Source organism: Colobus angolensis, unplaced genomic scaffold (genome assembly GCF_000951035.1).
Source record: "Colobus angolensis palliatus isolate OR3802 unplaced genomic scaffold, Cang.pa_1.0 Scaffold5, whole genome shotgun sequence".
Classification (NCBI taxonomy): Eukaryota; Metazoa; Chordata; class Mammalia; order Primates; family Cercopithecidae; genus Colobus; species Colobus angolensis.
Genome location: NW_012118487.1, coordinates 32,054,117 through 32,077,769, shown reverse-complemented (window position 1 = coordinate 32,077,769; position 23,653 = coordinate 32,054,117). Strand labels below are relative to the sequence as shown.

The window sequence follows — 23,653 nt, the reverse complement described above, 5'->3', positions numbered from 1 at the left end:
TAGAAGTAAAAATATGTTTTTCTCAATATTACTAGTTTTAAATTTGCTATAAACTGTTGTGGGACCAAGCCACAGAGGAAATGTTTATCCGCAAGACAAAGATAAGCATGAGGATGTCAACAACGGAGGATATTCCTTTTAAGGTCTCTCCATTCCAAAGTACACGCGTACACGCTCACACAACAAACACGCCCTGCCCCCCTTTTGCTTGTGTTAACCACTGAGGGCAGATCTCTGAATAACAATACATTTAGTGGGTCCACAAGAGCTGCATTTCCTCCGCTCCAGAATTCATGCAAGGAGCACTGCTGGGGCTTCTCCACTGTCATTGTTACGGCCTCAAACGAAGGCCTTGTCACCAGGCGGGGGCGGGAAGGCACTGTAGCGCAGTAGCATTGAGAGCATCCGAATTCCCTCCTCTGTCCCTTATTGGTTGAAGAACGGGGGGGGCACCGACCAGCCCCCTGCGGCTCGACTCGCCATTGGCCGGGAAGAGGTGGCAATCAGGGCGGGCCGACGCGGCTGTGCTTGCTCCAGCTCGATGCTGCCTCCCCGGCCCGGTTGCGCTGTAGCCGCTGCCGCCGCTGTCTGGGTCCCTTCGGCCGTGCCTCTGCTTGGGGGTTGCCTCCCCGGCTCCCGGTGCAGACACCATGGTAAGTGCTCTCAGCCGGGTGCGGCCGGAACCTCACCCCTCCTCGTCCGGCCTGGCAGCGAGGGAACTGGCCGCGCAGCGGGAGCTTGGCTCGGGGTCCCTGGGAGCTCACCGCCGGCAGCGGGAGCAGCCTCACTCCTTGCCCGCGCCCAGGCAGGGGAGGTGGGAACGCCGCGAGTCGTGGCGGGGGCGATGGGTGCCTTTGCTTCCCAGGCGGGTTTGCCGCTCCACACCGCAGCTTCCTGAGCTCGGGAAGGGGAGGTGCGACGGAGGCGTGGGGTCTTCCCGGCTCTGGCCGGCCCCACCACTGTGGGAGGCTGAGCGCCGGCGGCAGGGAAGGCTCTGGGTTCGCGTCCCCGCGCTGCCCCCGATGCCCAGCCTCTCCCGGAGCGGTGACAGGTGAGGAGGGTGGGAAGATAGCGTGGGGGTGGGGCGGATGGTGACGGGGAGAATCCACCAGGGACTGGGGGTTGCGCCCCCACAATCCAACCCCTTCGGTACATAGTACCCCTGAGGGAGAGGAGTCAGGGGCGGGGTGAAAGGTTAAGCCAGCGCCTTGGGAGCAAAGGCAGCCGCCTCGCCCCCAAGCCGCTTCTCAGCTACAGCAGGTCCCTGACGCTCAAGTCTCTCCCTGTCCCCGCAGTACGGATTTGTGAATCACGCCCTGGAGCTGCTGGTGATCCGCAATTACGGCCCCGAGGTGTGGGAAGATATCAAGTAAGTGGCCGGCTCCCCTGGCTGTGGCCCAGGTCGGCGCCCAGTGTGGGAGGCCCCACGCACTTGGCCTGGTCCTCAGCCGGCTGGCCGTGTCGCGGGCGCGCATCCTTGGAGGTGCCTCCCCGCGTCGCTCCCCGTTGCAGCTGCGCTCCCACGCTCTGGGACTGGAACCAGGAGGGGAGGGGCGGCTGGGGCGGGGCTGCGAGGGCGAGAACCGCGGAAAGGAGCCCCTAGGGGTCACCACGGCTTCCCAACCCGGCCAGAGCGTGGGAACGCGCTGCCGGCGCTCCCAGACTCAGCGGACCGGGCAGCTCCCACGCGGATAGAGCCCCGAGGGACCACACGGGCCTCCGAGAGGTTCCTGCGCCCGGAGGCCTTAGAAACAAACGGAAGACTTCGACTTCTTTATGATTTTCACACCTGGCATAAGTTAGGCCTTTTTGGTATGCTGAAACACGCAGGAGATTATTTCTTGGGCAACAGTGAATTAAGCGCATTTATTCATTTTTAAATTAAGTGAAAATTGAAAGTTTTTCATTTTCCCCAAATCCCACTGCCCGCCCCCTCCCCACCCCTCCAACCCCCCCGCCCCGCCTTTTTTTTTTTTCTACTGTATTGAAGACTTACAGTTCTAGGAGGCATTCTAATTTTAGTCCTGGAGCTTTGAGCCCAGTACTGGGGGTATGAATGGAAATACCACACCCACCTGAGAGTTTAAACCTGTTGGAATGACTCACGGGTCAGCATGTCTACAGGCAGGTTGACTATTTCACTCTAATAAAGTTCTCCTTTTCCTTCTCACTCTCATAAAATTTGCATGTAACTTACAGAATAGCCGACCACCACCAACTAGCTACTCCAAAACCATATTTATGGGTTTTCATATTAGCACAACAGTCAGACTATCTTTGTAACAAAGTTAGAAGGAAGGGTTACCTGGGTGGGCAGGTGGGAATACACCGTTATTATTGACTCTGATTTCCTGTACTTACTGATTTCATTTTGTTGTCTCAGGTAGGTGAGGCTTCCATGCTGTTTTTCCCTAAGCATATTACAGTTATTAGCAATCAATTCCAATAGGCCTTATTATGCAGTTACATGATGGTGATTTCTCATAACTATCTGTTTCCATAGAAATGACCAGGGTTATATATTAAGCACTAAAATGTAACTTTTCTTTCCCCAGGATCTGTATCACTGAGCACTTCTTTCATGTTTCAGAAACCATTTATATTATCCACAGGGCATATTATCTACATATTATAAACAGAAGCAGAGATTTGGCAATTATGTGGTCGAATCCAACGAGAACATAGGCACCAAAAGTTACTTTGGGATTTGAATTTTCTGGCCATCTTAATACCATTATAATTTTTATTTTGCTTAGTAGACAGATATTGAGAAGGCAGACATCCAAAAAAGATTGTTAACAGTATAACTTAACTACCGAATTATTTTTAAGCCACTTCCTTTGTAAATTTATAAATGCAATATGTATATATATATCCTCCATATGATGCTTTTGCATTTGTAAGACAGAAATTCCCAAATGTGCTGGTAGATATGCTATGACAATGAATATGCTTAGAATTTTTAGAGCAGAATAAAAGATGGCTATTATGATTAAACAGTTATTATGAAATTTAACCAGATTTAGATTGGATATCCTAGCCATTATCAGTTTAGATCACTGTTAAATACAGAAATGAAAAATAATACTTTATAGGGAAATGTATCAGACATTTTAAAAAGTTTAAATTATCAAGAGATTTGTTTATATTGCTCATATTTTCCCAGAGGAAGTCCAAATATGTAAAGATTCAATTGATGAGAATTTAGCTCTGCAAAATCAAGCTGAGAATATTGTTCCATTCTACTTAAAAAAATTATTTATTAACTTACTAATTTATCTTTAAGTAGCTTCCAACAGCATTCATAATTTGTCTAAATAATAAAAATTCCAATAATCCACAACATAATTTTTCCGGTAAGAACGAAGCAAGTTATATTGGTCTTTTCTTAAATAAAATTGCCTCAAGGTTATGCCCCTGCAGGGGAAAAAGTGTTAGTCACACTGGAGTTGGTGATCCAGGTGTTAGTGTTGATTCTTTATTTGTCTAAGCATCTTTGGGTGGACCCCAGCTGGTCTTGGATGTGGTTTAGTGTCTGGGCTAGAGAACATGGTTGAACTCTCTGCACTGAGGGGATTAAAGCTGCTCCTTGGTTTCCAATCCAATACCCCTGAGTAATTACTAAATGCTTCCTGGAAGAGCATTTGCTTTCCACAGAAAAGAATCTTACTGCCTAGGGAGAGGGGAGGAGAACCTGGAGGAGTGTAATTGAAAAATTCTCCTTGGGTGATTCTGGTTCCTCCTCCCCTCCCTACCCTCTGCTTCAGGGAATATTACAGCAGTCATTGGTCCAAGATGCTTTCAGTTTTAACTTTTTATAAGCAATTGAATATAGGAGGAAAAAAAAAAGTTTTTGTCTCATTAAGTACCAAACTCTTATTTTTTCTTTTGGTCTTTGAGAAACTATCTAAAATGATGTTTATACAAATTTACATAATACTTTTTTGCTTCACTAGGAAATGGCCATCCATCCTTCATGAGAAAGGATGGAAAAAGATGCCAAACATTTAATGACAAATAAAATCCTAAGTAACAGATTCCAGACAGCAGACAGAAAATTCTAAGTGGATAAGGGCCAAAAATGCTTCATTGTAAACTCAGTATCCACTTACACTCTTACCAACAATATAACCATTTCACAAAAGTTTTAAATTCCTCTTAAGAAGAAGAAAAATTGTCTAGACCAAGGGCCAACAAACTTTCTCTTAAAGGGCCAGATAGTAAATGTTTTAGGTGTTGCAGGCCAAGGTAAAATTGAGGATATTATGTAGGAATCAACATAACTATTAAAAATGCAACCACTTAAAAATATGAAAACCATTGTTAGCTCTTGGAGCAGGAAAACACAAACAACCAAACAAACCAGACAAAGTGGACTACATGTGATCCATGGGCTATAGTTTGCAGACCTCTGATTTAGACCATAAGAAATGTGAAAAAGCAAGAGACCTCTGAATCTATTTCAAAGTTTGTTTTGTTGATTTCCTTTCACTATTCAGATAGTCCTTTTAAGAGGCTATGGTTTCTAAGTAATGACAAAAATAAATTATCAGGGTAGAAAATAAAGTTAGGAGTGATATACCCTAGAAAAACACCTGAATACTTGATTTCCCATCTCTGTTATCCTTCCATCAGCCCTGACTAAACTCATCATTGTGTCAAATTACTGGGTTTAAGTTTAGATTTTTTTTCTTCTTTCTTTCCTTCTTTTTTTCTGGGTGGCAGCAGAGGAGAGCAGTTAGAGACAGGTCTTGCTGTGTGCCCAAGCTGGTCTCAACCTCCTATCGTCAAGTGATCCTCTGGACTCGGCCTCCCAAAGTATTGGATTATATGCACCACCTCGCCCAGCCCAATTTTAGATTTTCTAACCTCATTGAAACATACAAATTATGAAGATAGATCCAAAACATTGAAAAATCCCAAATGATTAAAAGTGTGTAAAAAAAAAGTACGCTGTCCTGGCTTAATCAGATACAACGTTTATCTTTAATGAACGTAGTCAGCATTTTAGGCACTGAGGATAGAAAAGCAATGATGTAATCCCTACCTTCAAAAAAAATTCTAGAGATTTCATGATATTTCAGTCTTATTATTTGTTTTTATTTTCCTGCCTGTAACTCAAATATAGGAACCTTTTGACTGTTGGATAGCATATACTTCCAGTTTTGAAATTAATGTGTCTTTTTAAATTTACTAATCACAAATTAATCATTATGGTTCAAATAAGGAAACACTTTGCTATAAACTAGTTATGGGACTTTCCAAGTTGCCTAAACTTTCCAAGCCTTCACTGCATAAAGGGAAAAAAAAAATACTTTATGCAGTTGATGTAATGCATTGAATAATGTCTGCAAATGCTTAACATAGTTCTTGACAATAGCTTAATAAATGACGATTATTTTTTATTTTACTCTAGAATCAGAGTTTTTAAATTTTCCACTTCCCCAGTTTACCTGAAAGATATTAAGCCCTCCTTTAAAAAATATTATTGCAGTCTATATTCTATCAGTCTAAATTTTTTTAGCACTCTAGGATAAGTAATCATCATCATCATCATTTTTCATTATTTTGTTTTGAAATGCAACATATGCTCTTAGTATCCATTGTATCAAAGCAAATTAAAACAAACAAAAGAGCACATCACCATGTTTTGCAATGTTTATTCAGATTTTCGTATTTTTGAAGGTGTGATTTAAACTTCCATACCTTTCTGTAGATCTGCTTAAGTAGGAATAAGCCTATGTATGTTTTAAAGTAGTAAGCATGCTTTATATTATAAAGCAATTTCAAATTTTGAAAGTTTTGTTCTCTTTATAATTTTGATTGACTGCTACAACATCCATTTGAAAGAGGAAAGGACTTTACAGCTCAATTTTTTTTTAGTAACAAAGTTGATTTTCCAAGAGGTTAATTCCCATATGTAATTACTAACTGTCCCAGAGAATTATATATAGGAAGCTGAAAAGTCAGAACTTCAGCCCTTGTTCTTCTGGTGCCAGGTTTAATGCTTCTTTTAAGATATAATTGTGAAATAGGAATTAAAGTAGTATACATACAAAAATGAAACCACATTTATTTTCTTACCCGGAAACTTCCTCAGTACAAATAAACACATTAATATACAGACTAAGGAACTAAGTAAACCAGATCATTGTTAGGATCAGGATCCTTTTCTGCAGAAAGATCTGCCAGTTGACCTGAAATACAGAGGAAAGCATTGCATTGTATTGTATGTTGGCTGACAAGCTCACTAATGTTTGAAGTTATCTTTTGTGGCTGGAACTGGATGCCCATGTGTGTACTCCATCACATACCTGCTAGTGAGCTCTTTGCATAGGACTCTTCCAGAACCTGGACCATGTCTGGGAGCAGCATGGCAGGCACCTAGGTGATAAGGCGGGTCATCACATGATCTCAGGGGGTTTGTGGGTGTTTCTTTTGAGTTTTATTTTGGTTCTGATGATCTGAGGTATTCCTCAGAAGTCAAACTGGGTCTTGGAGTCTTTATTTTCCTTGCATTCTGCAATTTTAGAGAATTAAAAAAAAATCAGAGGAGCACATCATTTAATTTGGCGTGTCAGAAGGATCTTTGCACATTACAGTGAACATCAGAAATCAGAAAATCTGTATTCTCACTCTTAATATACCCAGATGTAGTTTTGGCAAACATTTACTAAGCATTGTTATGATTTGCAAGAACAATGTCCTTTCTACTTTCTTGCCTTTCTCCAGAATAAGGGCCTCTAGCAAATGTTTCTCTTTAATGTGTTGGAAAACTATAGTTATGGGTTGATGCTGTGCAGACATCAACAGGAAAACACACTTAAGGAAATGAATGCTATAAAGAAATCTAACTGGCTAGATCCAAGGGTAACAGCTCAGCAGACGTGAGTACTTGCAGCTTTTTCATTCTCTCCTTTGCCTCCTTGTTCATTAAAGAGGAAATGATGGGAGAAAAAAAGGTCTTCATTGTTTGTCTCTAGCAAAATGAAACATCTTTTTCTGTGTCAAACTATATCAAAAAATAGTGAAGTTAAAGTTGTTTTTATTCCAGGTAAAAGTAGACATTCTGAAGTATTTATTGGACCTCCTTGTTACTGTGGCTTTGGTTCTGTTGCTTATTCTGGTCTACTTTCCCTTCATTGTTGAATCATGAATTATGAAAATGTTAACTTTATTGAAATTCTTTGTGGTCAATCTTCAGATAACCCAAACATTAAAACCTTTCACTCAACTTGTCCTACATACCCTTAGCATTCCAGCCCCATGGACCTGTTTTTAGTTTCTCAGCCATACTGAGCCTTAAATGTGTCCATTTAACACCTGTGCTTGGTATGGTCTCCTTTTCTTCACCCTCCCCAACCCTCCTGTAAATGTAAACACCTCTCAGCTTTGAGATGTCAAAACAAATGTCACTTCTTAAGGGAACCTTCTGTCACATCCAAACTTTTCCCTTTCCTTCATAGTGATATAATCCAAGAGTTTGTACTTAAGTATTTGTACTGCTGATTAATGTCTATCTTCCATTACTCTAGCCTCCATAACTCTTTCTAGAGTGCTCTCTCTCTCCCTCTCTCTGTATATTCAATAAAATATCAGGCTCTCTTTCTGTAATAAAAATATGGATGTTTATATGTGAATGATGTATCTTTCACATTTTTCATTTCCAAAGAATAGAGCGCATACATATTTTTATCAAAGGTTTTTTATGTCAGTGTGGTGACATCTTCAACTACTATTTAAATAAAAGCTGTTTTCAAATAGACATTTCTTTTCCTCCCAGATTTATTGAGATATAATTGACAAATAAAAGTTGTATATATTTAAGGTACACTTCATGTTTTGATGTACATATACATTGTGAAATAATCACTGTAATCAAGCCAATTGCCATATTCATCACCTCACATAGGTACCCTCTTTTTTTGTAGCGAGAGCACTTAAGGCCTACCCTCTTAACACATTTCAAGTATTCATTATAATATTGCTAACTGCAATTGTTCATTGTAATTGTTAATAGTGACATTGCTGTGCAAAATAAACATTTCTTATATCAGCAAGGGCAGAAGGTACAGCAATGTAGCAATCAATACATAACAGCACTTCCTTTTGGAACCATCAGAGTTCTTCTGTTTTCTCATGTCATATGTGGATATATTGGAAGGACTAAGAACTCTGTTGTTAGAATGACGATTTCATACGTCAAAAAACAATTGCTAGATTGAATTCAGGACATGACTAAATCCTTTAGCAAGTGCCTAAAAGGCAGGGATGTGTGGTGCTGTTTAAAGTCAGTGTTATAGACCATAGCTCAATGTTTAGAATAATAAAATTAAATTTGAAAACCAGATGGGCTCTCACCATGTCATGCTATTTTGAATGTAATATGTCACGTATATTAAACACATACCATATGCTTCTGCAGTCACAGTCCTACATGCTTTACACTCATTATCTCAGTTAATCCTCATTACCATCACAGAAAATAGATTCCTTCGTTATCCTCATTTTGCAAATAAGAGAATAGAGGCTTAAAAAAAGCTTGCCTCAAACACTCAGCTATTAATCATTAGAGCTGGGAATTGAACACAGATAAAGTCATAATTATCATGTTATATGTTTTCTTCCAAAGAGAAAGACCTATAGACAACCAATTTAGCAAGGACATGGGCAATGTTTCTGTGTATTAGTACTACCTGCTGGTTTTTCTTTTTTCTTGGAATGTTCAAGCATGCGTACAGGTGATTTTTGACAATAATATTTTTAAAGGTGAATTGACATAAAGCATACACACAAGTGTCTAAGTAAATTCATTTGTCTGTTAAAGCTGCTGACAATGGCTCAGCAGCTCAAACGAAGGTTTGTAAGTTTTGTGGATATGTTTTCAAAATTGGAGAAATTACCATTAAGGGTCTCTTGTGTCAGGCTGGTCACAGAAAGAAACATGCAATTATGTATCAAGACTGTTGTGGCTTCCCCTAAAACTGAGGTATGGGTGTCACTCATGAGAGCATTTATTGTTACTGTTTACAGTGCTTGGATGAGTGAACACATTGACATGAAAGGACTGACCTTTACCAACTAAAAGGGGGTTCAGGCAGGAAGTCTTTACTGGATTTAAAGGGCCTGTCTCTCCACTTGGCAGTTCCCTCAAACTAGAGTCTCTCCTTTGGGGTTCAGGCTTACTGAGAATCATTAGATTAGGCTATTGAAAACTCAGAGGCTATTCATGCTTCACAGCCACTTAGAAAAAAGGAATATAAAGTTTTACTTTTTTAGATGTTATATATAGTTACTATCCACAGTTTATATTGGGGGATTTTAGTTTTAATAATGGCTGGGGACAATGCAACATTATGGTACCATTTCAGCTCACATCAATGGACCGTTCTAGGATTTATTATCAAGACGACATCTACATACTGCTTTTTAATATAGCATGTGTTCTGATGATGTTGTTTACAGGATCAATAGTGTCTTGGAGCTGTCATTGGTCAGTTTGATTGTTTGATCCTGATCGACCTTTTCTGCTCAAGAGCAGACCTTATGTTGAGATTATGTTTTCAACATGCCTGTGTTCAGGCTCTCCCCTTTCAAAATACTCCACGGAAAACTTCTTTAACTGAAATATAGCAGTCTGATCATATTCTTAACTTACTCTAAAAATATACAGTAACAGAAGCTCAGGGCCAGAATATGAATTCAGTTTTTCTATGTTCACATATTATAGTTAAGGAATATCTCCTTGTATGTGAAGTTATAAGAAATGTTACCTGGACATTTTGGACAAATTGTATACCTAGTTTTAAAGAATAAATTATAAAAGATTCTTAATTTTGAAAGCAAATGATGGACTTTTGTCAGTAATGTTTGATTGCTTGTTTTGTTTTGTTTTGTTTTGTTTTTTTGTTTTTTTTGTAGGGAGCTTAGAAACATATGAGGAAATCAATTTAATTCATTCATTCACTAATTTTTAAACATGTATACCTTTTATTAAGCACATACGCAGTTCCAGGCACCTGGGTTAGGCACCAGTAATTACATTAAAAAAAAAAAAATTCCCAAGTTACCAAACACCCCCACTATAAAAATACCAACTACCATTTTGTGGAAAGGTAATTAGCATAAATAAAGGATCTGCTTAAATTCCAGCAAATAAGAGTAAGTAGGAAGTTGACTGCTATTGGGAAACTATTTCACTTATACGCATTCAACTTCTAAACAGTTATCGTGGCTACAAATACAAAGAATGTGATTATTTCTGATTTTGCTCCCAGGTGAGAATTTGATCTTTATTTTTAAAGTTCTTACGGAAGACAGAGCTTGTTTGTTTCTTGGCTATTTTAGTTTGTAAATTCTATCAGCGAATCTGCATACTAAGTGCACATATTTTGTTTAATCATTTGATTCTGAATAAAAATGACTAAGATTTTGTTGTCATTCCTCCCTTCTCTTCCTCCACTTGCCATTTCCTCTTTCTTCTTTTTCCCTTCCTTCATCGTCTCCAACATACCAGTTAGAGGAAGTATCAGGCATTAGTGTGTGAGAAGTACTATCCTGAGGTTTTTGCATGGATTAATTCCGCTAACCAACACAATGACCGGAGGTAACTGCTGCTGTTAGCCTGTTTTGCAGATGAGGAAATGAAACACCAAGAGGTGAATCTGCCCAAACTGCACATGGGGTTGGCTTAGTTGTTTATTTTCCATACTGTGTGAGGAAACGTAGTCTTTCTATGGCTTATGACATAGATGAAATCAAGGGAGTTTCTCTTTATGTAGGTTTGCTTGTTAGCCAGTGAAAGTGCTTTTTAAACTTCAACCTATCTAAATATTTATTATTGTCTGCTGATCTCTTTCATTGAGTAATCCACTGAATAGAACATTTTAATGCTTAAACCAAGCAGAGTCATTGGGTATGTAAATACGGCAAGTCATAGTATTTGAAAATAGTGAAAGACTGTGTTCACTTGGGATTCGGCAGGGCTTTTAAAAATAAAAATAATAATAGTAAGCAACAACAGAATGTAACACAAACTAGGACGCATGAGGATTGTAGTGCTGTTGGTTATTATTTGATAGATGAGCACTCTTGAAAACAGTTTAATCCAATTTACTTATAGTTTATATGATATTTTTTATCATCTAAGAAGCATTGAAAAAAATGACAGTGTGTCCAGAATTTTCAGGAAAATCCTAAACTGTGGTTCTCAGGGAAACCTGTGGGTTTTCTCACATGTAAAATAAGTATAATTTAAATAATAAGGAAATTGCATAATTGACCTGTGATGTAATTATATAATTACCCAATAATAATGTAACAATGTATATATAATGCAACAATTTAAACAAAACTAGAGCTCAAAAAATAATTCTGAAAGAATGATTGAGTCTAGAAAATTTAGTTAATGTACTTGGCTGAATTTGGATAATTTAAGCCCATATAAATTCTACTTATCACAAAAATGAATTTAAATTATTAGAAGTGTTATTCTTGCCTTTGCTTTTGAGGAAAGAACTTAAAAGTTATGGGATAGCAAAGTGGGGGATGGAGAATTATGAGATAATATTACTTGAATTATGTAAATTGTTTATGTAATCTACATATTAGCTTACTTCCTGACTTTTCTTTCTTTTACTGGTTGCCCTCTGTGACTTCAGGTAGCAGATGAAAAAACAGCTCTAAAGCTAAGGAGAGAAAGAATTGTGCAATGTGGGAAGGGAAGCCATTAAACCTTTCCTTAAAGAACAGTGACAGCTATATTTTGCGGAGTTCTGGGAAATGGTTATTATCAAATCTCTGTGCTTTCTGGAGGCTAAAACATTTGACAGCATGAAGTCTGATTATATATAAATTTACCTAAAAGTTAGAAGAAAAGTTGTGTTGAGAATCGAGAGACAACAGAGAAGGCTTTGTTGATTCAAAATTTCTACTAGCTTCAAAGGCCGTATTGTCTGAAATTAATTCTCTTCGTTATTACTCCTTTTCCACTGTAAGTTCTCTATCTCAGTTTAGTGTATTAAATCACTTCAAACTAAAGAGTTTGTGATACCTCCAATTAACTCTTGCAATATTTCCAATTAACTTTTCCCCTGAAAGGAAAGAAGATGAAGAATAGGCTAGAGAAGGAAAGGAAGTGGCCCCAGAAAGGTTAGGTGTAAGGTGGTAAGGACGGAGATTTCGTGTTCAAGTCCTTGCTCAGACATCGCTGTCCCCATGAAGCCTACCATGAGCATGTATGTATATTATCCTCATATATATATTGCATCCAGTCCCTTCCACTTACATTTCCACTTTCATGTCTTTATCCTGAGCTACCTCTTCCTATAGCATCTATTGCTTCATAACATATTATATCATTTTGTTATACATCATGGTTATTGCTTACTACTTGTATCAGCCAGCTAAAATATAAGCTTTATGAGGGCAGGGATCTTTATCTCTTTTGTTTGTTGATATATTAAAAGTACTTAGAAAAGTGCTGGGACATAATAGGCATCCAAATATTTGTGGTAAAGCTCTTCCACCGGAAAAAAATAGAAAAAGGGTAGCCCCACATTCCCAAAGATGTAAATAGAGTCCTAAGTAGTTTGAATAATTCAAAGGAATTCAGAGTTAAATTTTTAAAAGAAGATTATTATTTCCTTCCGTGTACTACTGTTTAATTTCTATTTCAGTCCCCACCAGGGAGCACTGACACTGGTCATTTCAGGAAGTAAAGCTTCGACAATAAGGGAGCTTATTTTAATAAAGAGAGAGAAAGGAAAGGAGGAATGCATTGACCCATGGTTAGGCGATTTCTGAGGAAATGGCTGTTCCCTTATTTTGCACAGAGGGACTGTGGATTCTGCTTGTACCTTGTTTATTTATGTTACTAGAGATTGGTGAGTTTTTCAAATAAACTGCATTTATTACAGAAATTTATGTGATTTGACTTATTCCAATTGGAAGAAACAGAATGGTGAAAACGTGAATAAATCTCTACTTTATTGTATCTTTGATTAGAATGTTCTGTCAGAGTGTCCAAAATTTTAATCTATAGATCAGTGTTGTTTCATAATAAAATGTTAATAGCAAAATGACAAAACATAGGGTATCCATATCCTTTAAACCATTAATCCCGTTCCTAGGAATTTGTTCTATTTGTACGCAGAAGTATAATAAGCTACAAAGATACTCGTCACTTTTTTTATACTTTGGAAAAAATAAAAGTATCTAACTACCTACCAAGACTTCAATATGTCTACAATGCAATTTTATGCAGCCATGGTATAGAAGTATAATTATGATATAAAAAGATATCCATCAAATATGCACTCAAATGAGGACTTTTAAAGCAGTATGTTCTACATATAAGTATATTAAAGCATGAACAACTTGAAAATTATACTAGCAGTGATTATCTTAGGATAGTGGAGGCTAATTTTCTCTTTTTAGTTTTTCCTTTCCTGTACTTTATATATATTTTTACAATTAGAAATTAGAATGCAGAAAATATATAGTAGCATTTATCAGAGGATAAGAAAATGTTTGTATATTACGTTTTCATATTTTTTGATATCTCACTGACTTTTGGTATTAAAAAGACTTGAGGTCTTTGGAGAGTTGTATCGCTTTTGTTTAACAGCTGTTTATGTTTGGAAAAAGGGAGAAGAATTTCATATTTTATGTGCAGTGCTATAATAGTTTGAGTAGACATGGGGAGCACTATACTCACTGGGAATATGTATAGTGCTTTAACTGCTTAGAATATATTTTTGTACACTTTATCTCTTTACTGTTGTGAAAGGTGAATTATCTGTTGCTCCCACTTCAGAAAACAGAGGTTTTGTTTGTTTGTTTGTTTCCTGAGTCAGGATCTGGCTCTGTTGTCTGGGCTAAATGCAGTGGCAAGATCACGCCTCACTGAGGCCTCAACTCCCGAGGCTCAAGCAAGATTCTCCCACATCAACCTCCCAAGTAACTGGAACTACAGACTTGCACCACCATGCCTGCCTAATTTTTTTTTTTTTATTTCTAGAAGAGAAGAGGTCTCGGTATGTCGCCCAGGCTGTTCTCAAATTCCTGAGCTCAACGGATCCTCCACCTGGGCTTTCCAAAGTGCTGGGATAACAGGCGTGACCCAACCTGCCCGGCCAGAAAAGAGAGATTTTAATGCTTATGTGCTTCATGTGATTTGCTCGGGTTCATTTAGCTGGTAAATCCTGGGCTCTGAAATGCAGATCTCTGTGCTTACTGAAAACATGTTTTAAAAAATATGAATAAATGCAGGCAAATAAATTACGTGCTCTGAAGAGCAGAGGATGTTTTTAAGACTATCTGCATACTAAGGTATGGATATAAGACATACCACCATTTGGAATTTTCCCCTTGAGCATACACAGATATAGTCATGAGTGGCAGCTGTGATAGCACAGCTTCTGAAAGAGAGAAAGTGACTAATGACTTCCTTGACAATATTTAAGGAGTTATTTGAGCTGTTGTGTTGCAAGCTCGCCTAATTAGAGTGGCTAGTTTCCTTTGTATTCCCCTGGCAACGTACAAGGATTCCGATGAATTGGATTGAGAGTAAGAGGTTGACATCCAAGCTCCGTGTATTTTTGTGAAGTTAACATTGGCAATGATATCTGGAACTTAGTTCTTTTCTACAGCTGACCATGTGGGTTTTTAAAATTTACATACATTTATGACGTACACGTGCAATTTTGTTACATGCATAGTAGGCGGCAGTGTTTTGAACAATGGATTTCACCTCTTCTTTGAATGCTTATTTGAGAAAAGTAATTCAAATCCTACCTAATAAATACATTTATATAACATGACAACTATTAAAAACAATTATCATTTTCTTTCACTAGTACTGTGTATGTTTTGAGCTACTGTGTTTAATAAGCTAAGGATGTATTTGAAGATTTTATCAGTCCACTTGGCATCTCAAACTTCATGTGTTGAAAACATAGCTCTTGACCTTGACCCCCTATCTGCCTCCAACAAGTCTTTCCCAATTCTGCTACTGGTGACAACATACTTTTAGTTGCTTAGACCAAAAACCTCAGTGTCCTCCTTGAGTCCTCTCCTTTCACACCCTGTGTCCAATCCATAGCAAATCATGCTGAATTTACCTTTAGAATATATATGAGTTTGAGGCACTTCTTACCAGCTCCATGGGTTCATGTCTTTCTCTTGCCTCAGCCTCCCGAGTAGCTGGGACTACAGGTGCCCGCCACCATGCCTGGCTAATGTTTTGTACTTTTAGTAAAGATGGGGTTTCACCATGTTAGTCGGATGGTTTCGATCTCCTGACCTCGTGATCCGCCTGCCTCGGCCTCCCAAAGTGCTGGGATTACAGGCGAGAGCCACCACGCCCAGCCCACCAACACTTCTTACCTGAATGTTGGCAGCAGACTCCTAAATGGTCTCTCTCCTCTGTCTTGTGCCCCTTTAGTCTAGTCTCAATGCAGCAGCCAAGTGAACCCCTTTAACCTAGATCAGCTTATATCACCACTCATGTCATAAGTGCTCAAGCCCTTCACCTCTTTGAGGTAAATGGCAATTATCCCAACGTCCAACCAGGCCAAGCACTGTAGCCTCATGTTACCTCTCCCACTCATTCCCTGATAGCTACTTTTCCCCCTCCTCTGTTCCAGCCACATTGGCCTCTGCTGTCCTACAACAACCCAGGCGTGCTCCTGCCTCACCCTTGGCACTTGTTTTTCCCTCTGCCCAGAACACAATCTCTCTAAATTGCCCGTGGCTCACTCTCGGAGCTCCTTCAGACTTTACTCAAATGCCGGCTTCTCAGTGAGGCCTTCCTGGCTGTTGTACTTGAGCTCTCCACTGCTCTGCTCTGCTTTATTTTTCTCCAAAGTGTAATACTTACCATTATACGTTATTTATTAATTTTATGTTGTGTTTGTCTTCCCTTAATATATGTATTGCAAGAAGTCAGAGATTTTTGTCTGTTTTACTAAATCTTGTACCCCAGTCCAGGACAATGTCTGGCACATAATAGGGACTCAACAAAAACTTGCTAAACATTTATTAACCCAAAAGTTATTTAATTGATTATATTTAATGGCAGGTATTGTACTGAGCAGTAGAGTACTATGTATTGTTAATCTTGCTAAAATATACTTAAATATATCATTTTAATTTAGGGAGGGGTATATGACATCATTTCTGCTCTCTCACTAGAATTTTAGGTACATGATGCTGTTTAAACAAATTTGCCCAAAAAAAAAAATTCTTTTTCAGAGATAAAACCATTGTTTATACAATTATTATACCTATAGTAGCTTTTTTTTTAACTTCACCTTTTCTGTCTCTCTCTCTCTCTCTCTCTCTTGTTTTTGTTTTCCAGAAAAGAGGCACAGTTAGATGAAGAAGGACAATTTCTTGTCAGAATAATATATGATGACTCCAAAACTTATGATTTGGTTGCTGCTGCAAGCAAAGTCCTCAGTAAGTTGAATGCAACTTTCCTTCTTTGGCTAAGTTACACATAGAAGCTCAAAGAATGCATGGTTCAAGATCATAACGCAGGGTTATGCGAATGGTGCAGAGCATTTGTACAACCCGCACAGTTGTGTGGTGGAAATTCACATATCATGTTAGGCTCAGGCTATGCCAAGTCTTCTTTTTCCTTTTACAAGTTCTTTAGAGAATAGAAAAGAGTAAATGTGTTCTTCTTCTTGTTTTTTTGAGACAGGGTCTGGGTCTGTCACCCAAGCTGCACTGCAGTAGTGGCCCAACTCCAGCTCACTGCATCCTCTGCCTGCCAGGCTCAAGTGATCCTCCTGTCTCAGCCTCCCGAGTAACTGGGACTACAGGCATGCACCACCATGCTCAGCTAATGTTTTGTATCTTTGGTAAAGACAAAGTTTCATCATGTTGCCCAGGCTGGTCTTGAACTCCTCAGCTCAAGTTATCCACCTGGCTCTGCCTCCCAAAGTGCTGGAATTGCAGGTGTGAGCCACCATGCCAGGCCCAGTCCTTTGCCTCCCCCAAAAGAAAGCCATGTATTCAGGAAGGAAAGAAAATTATTGATACTTAATGTAACAACATCAGTTGTGGTGTCAACAGTATGGTAGTTATTCAAGTATAGTATGTGTTTTCTCCAAATCTCTTTTGCAGTCACAAGTTAAATTAGCTATTGGTAAAAGAAACGTGAAACTGAGATCTACCACAGACAAATACCTTCCTGAAGAAGGCAAAGTTTTAAAAATTTCATGGAGAAAAAGTTGTTCTCAAAGTGGTATCTATTATTCCCATAGTGCTTAATTTTTAACTGGGCTATAGTTTGGATACAATAGAATGAGGATTTTAGTTTTATTATGTATAACTAGGAAACCAAATACTATCTATAGTAGAATAAAAATTTTTTTAAAAGATTGGTAAATATTTAATATTAACAAGAAAAATATCTAGCCTCTAGCAATCAAAGTTGAAACAAACATGAAATAACTTTTTTCTTATCAATTTGGCAGTCTCAAAAATGGAAATATCTAGTGTAATGATGGAGTAGAGTTAATGGGAAATCATACACATTTTTAATGTGATGATAATTAAGACAACTTTTTTGGAGAATAATTTTGCATCATGAAAGCCTTTTAAAAATATTAAAACTCTTCAGGAATTTTTCCTAAAGAAATTATTAGATCTGTTTTCATTAAGATGCATGTATGTGTTTTCATGTTGGAGTTCCACATATTGTCAAAAACTGAAAAAAGGTTACATTTTCAATAAGAAGGGATGGGTTAAATAAATTATTGCATTCATATGTTGAATAAGATAGCAATTAAAATTGATACACAGCTCTTTGGGAGGCTGAAGTGAGTGAATCACTTGAGGCCAAGAGTTCAAGATCATCCTGGTCAATGTGGTGAAAGCCCCTCTCTATTAAAAATACAAAAATTAGCCAGATGTGGTGGCGGGTGCCTGTAGTCCCAGCTACTCGGGAGGCTGAGGCAGGAGAATGGCCTGAACCCGGGAGGTGGAGTTTGCAGTGAGCCGAGATTGTACCAGTGCACTACAGCCTGGGCGACAAAGTGAGACTCTGTCTCAAAAAAAAAAAAAAAAAATTGATACAGAAAATTTAAGTTTTAGGAAATATTAATGATTGTTCATTAAGAAAAAAGCAGAACACCAGGGTACATATTATATGTAATCAAGTTATTAAATACACATATTTATGTGAAGACTATTTTGTATCAAAATACTGTCATGTGCATTCTTGATGATTTTAAAAATTTGTGTTTTTTGGAAAAAAGAAGTAGTATATCAAATATATGCTTTAAAAAGGTCAAAATTAAGTACAGGGTGAGTATCACTTGTCTAAAACTCTTGGGACCGGAAACGTTTAGGCTTTCAGTTTTTTGTTTTTTTTTTATGGATTTTAGAATATTTGCATATCCATAAGAAGATATTTTGGGGATGGGATTCAAATCAAAACATAAAATTCACTTATGTTTCATGTACACCTTATAGACGTACGCTGAAGGCAATTTTGTACAATATTTTAAATGATTTTCCACAAGAAACAACATTTTGACTGCAGTCCATCACATGAGTTCAGGTGTAGAATTTTCCACTTGTAGTGTCATGTTGGTGACCAAAAAGTTTCAGATTCTTGAGCATTTCGAATTTGAGATTTTCAGATTAGGTATGCTCCACTTGTAATTTGTAATAGAAGCTGAAAAACTGGTTGCTTTGCTTGTAAATGCAAATGTACACCATTGACATGTTTATACATTGTCTTCTCTGATTTCATTGTATTGTCCTGGAGGGATTTTTTTCATATGATCTATGTTTGCCATGCACAAAAATGGAAGACATTTTAAATTATTTTAATAAACACTTACCTTCATTCTTTCTATTAACAATATTTCACCTATTATATGCTTTTTTTTTCCCTCTTGAACTTGTAAAATAGATCTCAATGCTGGAGAAATCCTCCAAATGTTTGGGAAGATGTTTTTCGTCTTTTGCCAAGAATCTGGTTATGATACAATCTTGCGCGTCCTGGGCTCTAATGTCAGAGAATTTCTACAGGTAAGCAATTTGAGGTCCTATAGTTAAAAGTTCTGTGTTTGTAACTCTCAAATATAGACTCTAGAATCCTTTTGTTCACTCAGCTGGACGAGAGTGTCTTACTTCTGAAATGGAATCATAGTGACCTTTTTCTAATTCACATAAAATCATAGTTACTGGAGGGTCTTGAATACATTTTAGCATTATATTTTTTCTTTAACTTCTGGTTGCTGATACTGAATATGCAAGTTTTAAATTAATGTTCCCTGAAAAACTCCAGGTGGTCTTTTGTGATCTGTTCAACTGCCCTTTTTTGGGGATAATGACTATATATCCTAGTGATTGTCGTTTTAGACATTTAATATGGCCTCATTTTCTATTTTCAAAACATTCCTAGTTTGTAGATATAATTAAGCAATGTATCAGTGTTTATGAAGTTCTACCTGGAGCTCAACATTTAGGAAAAAGTAGCAGGGTTTTCAGGTGTTCTGTCACCAAAACATACTTAAGATACATTATCATGAGTTACATATTAATTAATCTACTGTACAAGGGAAAATAGGAAACAGTTCAAAGTCAGTTTCAGGTGAAAAAGATAAATAATGCAATCAAAGGCCTTTGTCTTATATTGTTAAAATTACCTTAAAAGATTTTACTAGTAAATTACACATTAGATGAGAGACTATTTCTGGATTGACTATACTATTTTAAGCATTGGCATTTGTGAGACCCTCTTCTTGAAATGTGTTAACATTGAAAATTATGTGGTTGTTTGCAAAGGATATTTCTAAACTGGCTGCTGAAAGCTGCCAGATCTTGCTGGAAAATGATGTCAGTGCAATACTAGCTGAACCAAAGCCCAGTTTTGAGGGAATGTAAACACTTTCAATCCAGCTGCATTATTGATTTAACAGCCAAAATAAGAACTTTAGTGTTTAATCAAAATGTCTGTTGTTTACATAGTGACATTTTTCTTATAAACTTAAAACAGCATTAAATCAAGTTGGAAACAGGTTTGCAATCTCCTGCCATGGATTTACTAAACTACTGGTGTCAAAAAAAGCTGCCACTTCCAAATGAAGTAGCTGCCAAGAGATATTTAAATAAAATTGAACAGGCAGCATTTAATGGGATTATTTTAAATGGATTAAAGTTTTGGGGGATATGGGGTTTTTGAATACACATTTCACTTTTCAGTACTTTTGTTGACCACTATCAACTTATCAGCAAAGTTTCAACTTTCAGTTGTTCTGGCTTTTAACTCTCTCTCTTTCTCAATGGCCATGTTTACATGACAAAACAAAGATTCAAATGGTTTTATTAATTCCTTTTTTTTTTTTAACCTGTGCTCATGGTGACCATCTGCTAAGCTTGTTACAGCACGGTAAGAGAGCAAGCAGCCTTTTAGGTGTGTTTCTCTGTGTTCCAGAGCTGCTTTATCCAATGGGACAGTCACTGGTTGCATGAGGCTACTCAGCATTTAAAATGAGATACACAAGCTAGGGAGTGGCTCACGCCTGTAGTCCCACTTACTTGGAGGCTGAGGCAGGAGAATCACTTGAGCCTGAGAGATGGAGACTGCAGTGAGTGAGCTATGATCACACTGCCGCGCTCCAGCCTGGGTGACAAAGTGAGACCCTATCTTTACATACATGCATACATACAACAAAGCGCAATGTGCTACAAGTGTAAAATATACACCAGATGTCAAAGACAGTAGAAAAAGAATAGAAGATGGCTCATTCACAATGTTATATTGATTTCATGTTAAAATGATAACATGTTGGATATATTTGGTTGTATAAAATTTAGTTAACATAGCTTTAAATTATACACAATTTTATTTTATTTCTCTTTCAATGTGAGAGTGAAAAATGAAGAAACTAGAAAGTTAGAATACTGTAAAGTTTTCATCAATATTTTACATCATGATTCAGTTCTTTTTTTTTTTTTTTTTGGAGACGGAGTCTAGCTCTGTCGCCCAGGCTGGAGTGCAGTGGCGCGATCTCGGCTCACTGCAAGCTCCGCCTCCCGGGTTTACGCCATTCTCCTGCCTCAGCCTCCCAAGTAGCTGGGACTACAGGCGCCCGCCATCTCGCCCGGCTAGTTTTTGTATTTTTTAGTAGAGACGGGGTTTCACTGTGTAGCTCAGGATGGTCTCGATCTCCTGACCTTGTGATCCACCCGTCTCGGCCTCCCAAAGTGCTGGGATTACAGGCTTGAGCCACCGCGCCCGGCCGATTCAGTTCTTTTATTTTCTCCTGGTTTTGAAATTATACATTTTAAGGGCAAATTGAATGTGTTAAAGTACTGCTTTTCTAAAAAGTAGATATTTATGTTATCATTAGGCTGATTACACAGAAATTAAGTGGACTTTTTCTGTGTGACTATAAAACAAAATCATTAACTTTCATCCATTGTTTTAACATACCAGCACACATATAAAGATTGATATTTTTATTACATAAATTAATAAAATATTCTTTATAGTGACTTCAACTCTTCGCTAAAAATTTAAAGACTTTCTTTCTGTTTCAGCCCTGGTTTTAGTCAGTCACCACATCTTTAGATTCTGTTTCCCAAATACTGAGCTTTGGGAATCCTGCCACTTTTTTCTATTTCCCCTACACTTCTTTGGGAGAGTCTACCGTTATCTAGAGGTTGGATGGATTCCCTGCTTCTCTTCATGACTCCTCCAGTCTCTTCTCCATCCTATAACTCTGGTGCTTTTTCTGTAATGCAAATGTATCTCAACGTATCGTTTTCTTGCTTAAACTATGGAGTAATTTTTTATTACTCATTGAAAACTGTCAAAATATTTAAAACAATAGAAACCTTCATTCTTTCTCCATCTTCCCTCTCCCTCTCCCCCAGTCCAGCCAAACTTAACCGCTTTCAGAAACTTGTATTTATCTTGTTCCCGCTATCCTCTCAGATTTTCTACTGCTCTTCTGTTTGCCTGGAATATGGTTCCAGCACTTTCCCCACAGATAAATGCTATTAATCCTGCAGGTAAAATTACTTTTCTGGGAAGGCGCCACTCCTCTCTCCAAACTCTGTCTTATCCTAGTCATGGTAACTAACCTCTCTCTTATTTTCATAGGACACTGCATTTCCCAAGCCACAGTAGTTTTCAGACTGCATTATCATTCCCATTTGATGGACTGGAATGTAGAAGCCAGAGATCATGTATAATCTCTTAATGTTTGTACCTTCACAGGTGCAATCTGTATATCTGAGAATAAATGAATATATCTTTTTTAAAAAAATGAATATTTGTTGTTTGTGCAAAAGCAGAAAACACACAATAGGAAGCAAACACACCAATAGATCAAGCTGAATTATTTGACTCAGGGTAACCCATTTTGAGGGAGAGCCTGTAATTTTATTTACAGATGAATCATAGATTGAAATATAAAAGAAGAGACATACACTAGATCAATTTCCTTTTCAGGTGAACATACTAAATTACTGTCTATTATTTAATTTACAGGGTACATTGCATGTGTCTGTTGACACTTTTAAAATAGTCATTCTAATATTTCCATTTTAAGCTTTTAGGGAACACTAAAATAGCTACTGAAATCATAACACGGGAGACTATTTGATTATGCGTTAGCTGAGCAACTCTGACTCACTCATCATAGCAAGCAGAATTTCCTTGGAAGTAGTCTGTCCACAGCCTCTCAGTTGGATACATTATTAAAAATAGGTCTGTCTTATATATGTATATACATACCATACCATTGTTTTTCCTTTTTTTGAAACAGTTTAAAAACAAATTTCTAAGTACTAGACACAGCATGTAATAGGCAATTAATGAAACAGTCTTTGAATAATAGAATGAATTAATTCTGAAGTATATGTGTCTTTATAATTATTTGGTCCAGCCTGTTTTATCAGGATAATACTTCTTTTGCTTAAATTTTGTACTCAGGGACATGCTGTAGAGATAATATCTGTAGCTTAGCTCCAGAAACGTATTTCTGTTTTCACATGGACGTTATCATATCCATTCATAGTTGACTTAACGAATACTAACATATCTACTCCCCTGAAAGGCTTTGGTGCCAATATCCAATTCATGATCCTGCTTCTGCAGTCTCTCCTGTGCTTCCAAATTCAAGTTTAAAAAATTTGCATTATGCTTATTTTAAGCCACCCTGAAACTTTAACAAAAAATAACTGGAAGGCATTTCACAGTTTAGAATTGATTTTTTCTTAAATCGCCAGTGAAACCATCAACTTGTAGACTGATGAAAAAAGTAATAATCTTTGGCATTTCTTCTTTGGTTGATTTAATAATTGAAAATATAATTTATCAAAAAGAGAAAAAGAAATAAGACATTTTTTAAATTTGATTTTTGGATCTTAAGAATTTTCTCCAGCTTTTCCACTTTTTTATTTGTAAATTCAGAATAAAATATGTGGTTCCGTGCTATCGCTATAGTCAATTTCTTTTTTTTTTGCGTTTTTTAAATGTTTTATTATTATTATTATTATTTATTATTATTATTATTATTATTATCATTATTTGGAGACGGAGTCTTGCTCTGTCGCTCAGGCTGGAGTGCAGAGATGCGATCTCAGCTCACTGCAAGCTCCGCCTCCCGGGTTCATGCCA

General features: G+C 37.7%; 1 protein-coding gene across 7 annotated transcripts in view; it reads left to right on the top strand.

Moving 5' to 3' along the window:
* The first annotated feature begins 482 nt into the window (after positions 1 to 482).
* GUCY1B3 (guanylate cyclase 1, soluble, beta 3) overlaps positions 483 to 23,653 on the top strand; it is a 48,545-nt gene continuing 25,374 nt past the window's right edge. For 2 of the 7 annotated variants that reach the window (XM_011959734.1, XM_011959731.1), the window contains exons 1-4: positions 483 to 653; positions 1,296 to 1,369; positions 16,361 to 16,461; positions 18,932 to 19,050. In XM_011959734.1, the coding sequence (XP_011815124.1) occupies positions 651 to 653; positions 1,296 to 1,369; positions 16,361 to 16,461; positions 18,932 to 19,050 (297 nt within the window). In that variant the 5' untranslated portion in view covers positions 483 to 650. Of the gene's footprint in view, positions 654 to 695; positions 1,052 to 1,295; positions 1,370 to 14,020; positions 14,172 to 16,360; positions 16,462 to 18,931; positions 19,051 to 23,653 lie in introns of those variants that run through there. The other 5 variants (XM_011959732.1, XM_011959733.1, XM_011959736.1 and 2 more) reach the window with 5 other exon arrangements.